At 33.5% G+C, this 8,836-nt stretch overlaps 1 protein-coding gene across 2 annotated transcripts; it reads right to left on the minus strand.

The window, feature by feature from the left end:
- Positions 1-236: 236 nt before the first annotated feature.
- Positions 237-4,351, minus strand: LOC141697497 (uncharacterized). 2 transcript variants are annotated; one of them, XM_074501901.1, is made up of 4 exons: positions 4,026-4,344; positions 2,325-2,962; positions 1,301-1,498; positions 237-592 (listed from the first exon to the last, which is right to left on the minus strand). In XM_074501901.1, the coding sequence occupies exons 1-4, from the start codon at positions 4,237-4,239 to the stop codon at positions 551-553; spliced, it is 1,092 nt and encodes a 363-aa protein (XP_074358002.1). In that variant the 5' UTR covers positions 4,240-4,344; the 3' UTR covers positions 237-550. The 2 variants fall into 2 exon arrangements, with proteins under 2 accessions (XP_074358002.1, XP_074358003.1); XM_074501902.1 differs by lacking the exon at positions 237-592 and having other exon boundaries at positions 1,336-1,544; positions 4,026-4,351.
- Positions 4,352-8,836: the final 4,485 nt, after the last annotated feature.

The following is an 8,836-nucleotide window of genomic DNA, read 5'->3' on the forward strand; positions in this document are numbered from 1 at the left end:
ATTTTAAGTATTTAGCATTATGATTAATTTAGAGTATTACTAATAGAAAATAGCTATAATTTTTTTCATGTAAAAAATTTATTAAAATAAATATTTTAATTAATTTGAAATTTTAGTTATTAATATTAACATCTCAATTTCAATTTTATAGCAGCAAGGAGTTGATATTGAAAGTTAAGGGTTGCTAACTGTATTTTGCAAAGTGGGTATACTGTTTTTATCTTAAAAAGTGGGGGTTACAAAGTGCAATTAACTCTTAATATTAATATATTGGCTTATTGGACACTTTTTTCCCAGCGACCAAGTGTGCAATTTTTCAAGAATTAAATATAATTTCTTTTTGAGTCGAATATATTTTGATCTTAACCAGTAAAATGAGCTGCGGTTGAGCTGAAAATGTTTTCTCAATCTTTGAGGGTTGCTTTACATCAGCTTCTGCAAGTGTCTTTCTTTCATCTGCACAATTGCAGTAGAGCTCGTTTCCTGAAGTCCATCAGAGTAACCTTGCCATCAGCTTTTTCTTAATTGTGTCATTTTGGTAGGGAATTCACTATTCCGGTAGAGCTGCAGTCTCACGTGATGTGGCTATCTCCTGCAAAATTGATCAGACATTGAATAGAGGTGATTCACTTGGCAGGTTTGATTGAACTAGTTCAGAACTTATAGGACTAATTCCAAATACAACTGGCTTCCTATTTTGTCAAGGTTTGAGCTACATATGCAATTTACAGACAGAAAGTAGGATACTAAAACCAGAGGCTCTAACAAAAAAAAAACATTCTAACGTAATATGATGCTAAAACCACAGATCATCCTAAAAAAAGTAAACAATTTAAACACAGTTTTAAGGCCACGCTCATGAGGGAAATATACTAAGGATGTTTATTTGGTTAACACGATATAGAGGTACTACTAGCTTTGCAGTTCATGACAGATAAGCTAGCTAACCCCAGAACATTTCATTGTCACCAAGTGCATTACTTAATAAGTTATTAGGCATCAAACACGTTCTAAAGAAACAGTATTCAAGGATTACTGAAGTTACAATATTGGAATCACAACCCTGTAAAACTGCAGCTGCTTGGCATTTTAGTGCAATATGTAGAAACAAATAGAGACAACATTTTATATAGATCAGTCATGGTCTTCCACACTAGACCAAGATATGTAAACCTTTCTGACATGCATTAGTGTACTTCCTGCTTAGTAGTTATTCTACAGAGAGTAAAACCACGCATAATGCAAAGTACGAGGACACACCAAATAACTGAATAGGATATGATTATAACAGTGCACTTACCTTCACTTCAGCATTAATTGAGAATATGCATTTTGATGTAATGGCATGTCCTGTATCAAAAAGCCATCCCACCTCACAGAGTGTTTCACCTTTATCTTCTTTCATAGAGCACCACAATTTCTTTGGTAGCAATATAAGATTGCTTCCATCTCTTACCAAGTTCTCAGTCTTATCTTCAACAAATTCCTGAATATTTTTCTGAAACACCAAGAAGCACAAGTAGTTGGATCAAAGGACATGGAGACTGCATTATGCACATCACACACAAGCAAGGGTATAGTCAGAAATCGTATGGTCAATAATTCAAAATAATATAATAAATTAACTAAATAGGGTCATATTTTAATTACTTGGAGCAGAAATTTTAATATAAATATTTTATATATGACACGTGTGTGTATCTTGCAAGTTAAAAAAAGTCAACTGTCCCCACATCTAATATGGTGGCAATGCCCTTGTACACCAGCTCTACCTTCTTACAAGATAATGATGCTTTGAAGTATGATTTGATGATATACTTTATACCATAAAAATTCTACTGTAAACCTGTCTAGGAATTTAAAAGTGTAATTTAAGTGCAGAATTATGACATGGTTTGACAACTCACAAGGAGATATGAACAAACATTACACCAGGATATAGACATTTTTAGCACTATACGAGGCAACCCGATATTAATTTAAACCCTCTGATATTAGTAAACCTACAAGGGAATTAAAAGGTAACACTAGTCATTTATTTCCTATCAATAACTTAAAAGTGATAAGAATGTTCTTATGAGTAAGGCCTAAGTAAACTGATCCGAAACGAGTAGCTTCTCAATCAATTACAATAAATATAGAAAATAAGCGGAAATGTACTATACTGCTATCCCTCGAGACTTAAAGGGTCTGCATCTCCCAAAGTCTATCTGTTAGCATATTGGCTGTATGAGTGTACATGCACGTGCTTTAATAAGCATAGCGAAGACAATCAGTAACACTAGAGAGTACAAGGAAAATATGAGAATATTGAAGTCACTAACTTGAGAGTTATGGAAGATGGCGACAGCATTTTGGCCTTGCCAATTTCCTGAAACTTCTGAACTTTTTAATGCCTCCGTGGAAGCAAATGCAGTGTCACGTATAGAACATCCACCAAGTGATTCCCCATTTCTGAAGGGACCATACCATTGTTCAACAAAGACTTTAATATTCTGCATCGTGAATTTGCTGTCTTCAACTCGGATACCCTGAATTATTCGAACACGTGACTCCTGATTCTGAGGATGAACCAAGCAGTGCTCCAACTCAAGTAAACTATATGTCTCGTGATTTTTTACACACCAAACAGCTACATAACTTCCACTGGATTGATAAGCGAAAGCAGACACATTGTCTTCAGCTCCACCTACATACCTCTCATCTATGCTATGTCTTGTGGCGGCATCAGCTTCACAGCCAACTGTGGGGAGTAATTTGATCAATTTGAACTTGGCAATAAAATCATCTGGTTCAGCAAGAGTAGGGCACTGAGTTTGCCAATCAAATACCTTAACCTCCCACTCCCTGTAAGCTTCAGGAACAACATTTTCCGGAAGTTCAAAGGGTTTTCCTTCAGGGGAAAAGTCTGCCCCAAAACCATCCCATTCACCAGATACACGTTTGGCGAAATCAGGCCACTCTTCACCGTACATAAAAATTGAAGAAAAACAATGTGGATGAGATTATAGAAGAAGAGATGAAATTATTGTTTGACCAAACATAGAGTCTACGTAGGTTGCAGGTCTTGATGCGTAGTTCAATTTTTATTACATATTTGTAATGCAAGATTAGGGGAAGTGGGAACACACAGATATGTCTTAACCATAGGAGTTTCAAGAAATACAAATAAAAATGTAAACAGGATCTCCACATGTTTTCCCCATAATTAATTTCGTTTATGAGTATGTCAACCTGAAGCAGACCACTTCATCCCATATTTTTTAGTGCGTTAAAAATGAATATCATAATTTTAGAAGAGTAGAAAGATAACATCAGAAGGAAGAATGAAATTTTAGAAATAAATATACAATATAAGACAGCAGGTAGATGAACAGGATAATCTTAGGGAAGAATTTGATACTACTTTTCCAATTCCTAAACCATATTCAACTGCTCTATCACATATTTAAGTCTCCTAAATTGAATTGCCTATTTGTATAGTTCTATAGTATTACTGAATTGGTGTAAAAAAAATAGTATTACTGAATTAGGCTTCCATGGAGCACTGCCAAAGATCAAATTCTCCGGAAACACGGTTCTTATCCTGACCAAAAATGGTTATCTTATCCACAGGAAACAAATCTGTTCTTGACAAAAGACGAAAACTTTAGTACCAGTGTGCATCAGGCCATATATTCAGAAAGACAAAAGAACATATTGTTCCATTTACATACTAAAATCAACATTTAGCATAATAAAGTCAAACCATAGAATCAAGAACTCATGGATGGCTAAGTTTGCACAAGAAGAAAATAAGTAAAAAATACAAGATTAACAATATTGTATAACAATCCAATCAAAACCCATGTTTGTTTTTATACATATTATTGGGGAATTATGTCAAATAATGGGATTAAAGTTAACAACTTTTTACATAAACACAGAAATACGTTTACCAGATTATTGAAAACAAATAGACCATAACTTAAAATATACACACACAAATACAAAGAATAAAAGAGATTATGGGTATGATTACTTACGAGAAGAGGAACAAGAAGATGATGAAGAAGAGACTTGTGAGGCTGTTGTGATTGCAGAGGAAGGAGCTTGACTGCAACTTATAATATTCTTGTTAATGTTTTTATTATTGGGAAGTAGTGTATGATTGATCATCTTGTTTTTGTTGCAAGGCAAGAATTTTGTTGTGTTGTTTAACCCTTTAATGTTCTGCCATAATGCATTTGCAGCAGCCATGTTTATGCCTAATATGAGAGAGAGAGAGAGAGAGAGAGAGAGAGAGAGGCCCTGTTTTTTAGCCCAAATTCATAGCTTTGCGTGGGTGGTCAATAGTTACACAAAAAAATACACATGGATGTAGGAGTCTAGAAAAATAGGAAAGATGTTTAATTAGCTTGATTCAAACAACAAAAATAAAAACTAAATCATATTATTTCAAAAAGGACCATAAAATTAGTATTATTATTAAGTTAAAAGACAAAATGCAGAGTAGCATAACTAAAATAATTAAAAAAAATTGTGTTCCACTAATCCAAGTACCACAGATATTTTGTTAAGGAGGCCCATATTCATGGTTGTAATGAATCTGGTGTTTCTGATACTATTGACTATTGAGTACTTAAATCTTAGTGGTAACCAGCTCTACATGATCTCTTCTTAGTGTTTGAAAACTGAATTTACAATGAATTGTCTGGAGAATTGCCTGAATTTAATTTTGTTTACGAGCTCTAATCCTAAAGCACGGACTTTCTTAAAGGCGATTCATCGGTTTTTGCTAAATTGGCTACCGAATGAAATCTCTTATGACTTGAGCTATCTCATCGCGCTCTCATTTAAAGAATTTGCATAAATGACTAAGCTTTTGTTTATATACTCTAATTTTGGTTTATTGGTACTGCAGGACCACTAAGATGATTAAGTGAACAGTCAGTTTCCAATAAAAAATAAGAGCAATGATAGGAAGGTTGTTTGCCAGTTTGCTTAGCTCGCTTCTTTATAGAGTAAAACTTAAATTAGCATTAGCAAGGGAAGGTTCTGCTAATCACTATCATGATAGAAATCACAGCACACATCTCATTTATGCCTGATTAATTCAGCTCGGAAACCCTGGGTGTCAGCCCTTGATATTCATTGATAGAATTTCTTTCGACAATGCACTGGACAGTCCCCTTAATCACAGCTCATTCTGATCCCATCCTGATTATATCAATTTTTAGTTATGTTCATGTAAGCAATACCCCTGTCATTTTGCAGATACACATGACTTCGATGTAGCCAGTAGTATAACATTGCTATCAAAACCAAGAAAGAAAACTGTCAAGGGCTAAAAATACTGCCTGTAGTTTGCAAACACAATAACATAAATGAGTAATCCACTCATCAAAATGCCTCCTTGCACAGAAAAAATGACAAGCATCCACTTCATTCGATGCCAGACGGAGTCAAAGGGAATGGAAAAGCAAGAAACTTGAGAACATTAATTTGAATCAAATCTTATTTCAGTCAGATTTTACAATCCAAATCAAAAACAATATTAACATTACATAGACTATAAAAGATCCTAAAGACATAAAATCAGAAACTAATTGCACACTAGCATAATTAGAATAATGATAAAAAAAAAGTTATTTTCAACTCATAGAAGTATCAACAACACAGTAGGGATGTCATCATTTGAAGTTGATATATATATATGCATAAATTCCCTTTTCAAAGGTGCACTTGCACCCTTTTTTAGCAGAACATTTCCATTTCTTATTGTGCAACTGGCCATGCAGTTAGCCAGTATACCGGAGATGGAAGGATTACTTAATTACTTCATCAATGTTTCCAGATAATGCATCACCTCCTCCGCAACTCCCATGGTCTTCATCATCTCAAAGTTATCCCCGGTCTCCTCACCAATCAATAGCTCCGGAGAAGAAGACAAACCTGTCCCTTCTGCCCCCTCAATCTCTGTTTGTTCATCCTTTCCGCCATAACTAGCATCCACCTCTTGACATCTTATGCTTCTGTGATCCTTTTCCAAATTCATGTGGACAATAGTAGCATAACACTCTTCTTTAACAAAGGCCATAGCCTTCAAAACGCGGATGTGCTTAAGCTTCGGCTCCCAGAACTCCACTACATCAGCTGAGCCAGAAAACATTAGCGACTCAATTTCAGACTGCAATTTTTCAATTTCACTATAGCTATCTCCTTCTAAGAGAAACTTGAGACGTGCTTCAGTACTCGCGTGCAAACCCCTTTCTAAATAACGAAACTCTTCAGGAGATATCTCTCCACGCACCCTAGCTCGATTTAAACCTTCTTTCTTCCTAGCCTTGGCAAGTTCCCAATCACAAACCACCAAAAGTGCCTCCCAATAACGTTTACGAGTTGATGCCCTATCCAAACCCAAGTACGCCTTTATATCCTCGTGGAGATGTTCCATATCTTTTACTTCCAACTTCTTGAAAATTAAACATGGTTCGTCCAAACACATCAAAAGACCAATAAGATTAATACGACCAAGTAGCTCGTCCTGCTCAATCCTCTTTCCGCAAACAACTTTCTCATTAGTACTCCTACAATCAAACGGATCAGACTCGTTCGCACACGCACAAACATTACGTGACTTCATCGTGTTACAATTTTTACGAGACTTGTTGATCAAGTAATCAGCCCCGTCATCTTGAGTGAACTTCCTCTTCTTCCTCTGCTGCTTCTCGATTTCGTTTTCATTCTCGTTGCAACTTTCTGCGTCATCAGGACACCAATATCTACGCTTGATTTCCATAACAGACATCCTCAAGAACCACAATTATCTTAGAAATAAAATATGTCTAAAACAGATTGTTAATGTTGTCCTTGTCCATGAATGTTTATATTTATAGGCAATGTAGTACGTTTCCGTATTGTGATCGGTTTAAGATTTGCCGACCTTAATCTTAATCTTAATCCTAATCCTAAACTACATTGAATTTGAATTTGAATTTGCTTTAATTCTAAGCTGTATTTTTACCGCAGTCAAAGCTTTACAAATTTGGTCTAACCCGCAGAGGACCGACTTTCCTACACATATATATGTTTGGTTTTTTCGTTTTTAATCCCTGGAATGTGCGGGTTTTTCAAAAAATTTAAATAATATTATTATAATTTTTTAACTTTTTAAATTATTTTGATTCATTCAATATTTTTTTTAAAAATGACAAAAATAACATTTTTATTATCAAGTAATAACAATACCTATTTCAATATTTTGACTATTTTTTACTAACGTGATACCCATTTTCAGATTAGTTATTTCAAAAAAATTATTTTCTTATTTTTTTGTGTAAATATGTATTTTTTAGAAGAATTTTAAAAAAAGTGATTGAAATACCCGGTCTGAGAATGGGTATCCTAGATATACCTAAACTGAGAAAGCGTATCTCATGTATCTAATCCCGAAAACGTATTTCAGCATTAAAAAATTTAAAAATTAGGTTAAATACCGAATTTGAGATGGTTTATTCAAACACCCAATCTGGGAAATCGTCGCTGGTATTTTTTGCCGCATATATCAAATTTGGTATTTAGGTTTTCAAAAAATAAGTTATTTATTTGCAATCACCCATTTTTTAAGAAAAATTACTAAAAATATTAACTTTTCTAATTTATTTTTTGCGATTTTATTATATTCTGATAATATTTGCAAAAATATGGTGAAACTAAAATCAGTCAGATATGCAACTAGTTGAATTGAGTTTTTTTGTTGCATTTGAGGTTGCATAAAGTTCAGAAACTCGTCGAAGGTTGAATCGAGTTGTAGAAAACTGTAATTTTGCAAAAAAATGAAAAAAAAAAGATTTTTGCAAATAAAAAGATAATTTTGCATTTTTTTTAAATTGATAGTATTTTTGCAAAAGTATCTTTGACTTGAAAACGCATTTTTACATTCGTACTTTATTTTGAGAACTTTGAAACTGATTATAATTATGTCTCATTCAATTGTCTAGTTCCATCTGATATCGCATATAGCCGCATATAGTTGGGTTCAATATTTCCATTAAAATCGGTCTTCAAAAAATCGGTACTCAGTTTGATTCGGCGAAAATATATAGTAATGGGTATCGAGATTACTCGAAAATAGTAGTCGGATAATAATTCGGACAGGATAAATATATTAATTTTTAATTTTAATATTTTTTAAATTTAAAGTATTATTATAAATGATATAAAATATAATTAATTATGTTTCCAGGTATCTCGAAAGAGTACTCGATATCAAACTTCAAAATTTAATACTACCATCTTTTAATTTTAGTCTGTATTTAATTTGTAATATTTTATAAAAAATATGCAAAGTTTTTTATTTTTACTTTGGCTAGCGTTTTACCGTCATTTTAACATTAAAAATGCTCAAACATTATCTTTCTTCGTTAGAAACTAGCACTCACTTCCGAGTTTTTTTTGGATAATTATTCATTTTTTAATTAGTTATTCTAAAACCGAGTTTTTTCCGAATAATCAGAGCTTTACAAATTTGGTCCACCTGCAGAGGACCGACTTTCCTAGGCATATAGCTATGTTTGGTTTTTTCCTTTTTAATCCCGGGATTGTGCGAAGTTTTCAAAAATTTTAATTAACATTATTATCTATATCATACTATAATAACCGTAATGGGGTATAATTTGTAATTTGGTTAATCCCTCATTTTCGTTATTCCTTTTCATCACGACCGTCAGATCTTTTTCATCAAATAATCAGAGCCGTTAGATCCAAATACTAAAAAAATACACTCCACAATTCAGGTTCAAATCCCGCCAACAACAAACATTTATATTATTATGTCAGGTTCAAATCCCACCAA

The sequence above is a fragment of the Apium graveolens genome, chromosome 11 (assembly GCF_009905375.1).
Source record: "Apium graveolens cultivar Ventura chromosome 11, ASM990537v1, whole genome shotgun sequence".
NCBI lineage: Eukaryota > Viridiplantae > Streptophyta > Magnoliopsida > Apiales > Apiaceae > Apium > Apium graveolens.

What these genes read in the sequence shown, in the direction of transcription:
- LOC141697497 (XM_074501901.1), bottom strand. Translation starts at nt 4,239, where the DNA reads ATGGCTGCTGCAAATGCATTATGGCAGAACATTAAAGGGTTAAACAAC. An exon ending in ATCTTCTTGTTCCTCTTCTC is followed by an intron (nt 2,963 to 4,025) that starts GTAAGTAATCAT and finishes TGTACGGTGAAG; the next exon opens with AGTGGCCTGATTTCGCCAAA. An exon ending in CAATTAATGCTGAAGTGAAG is followed by an intron (nt 593 to 1,300) that starts GTAAGTGCACTG and finishes TCAATTTTGCAG; the next exon opens with GAGATAGCCACATCACGTGA.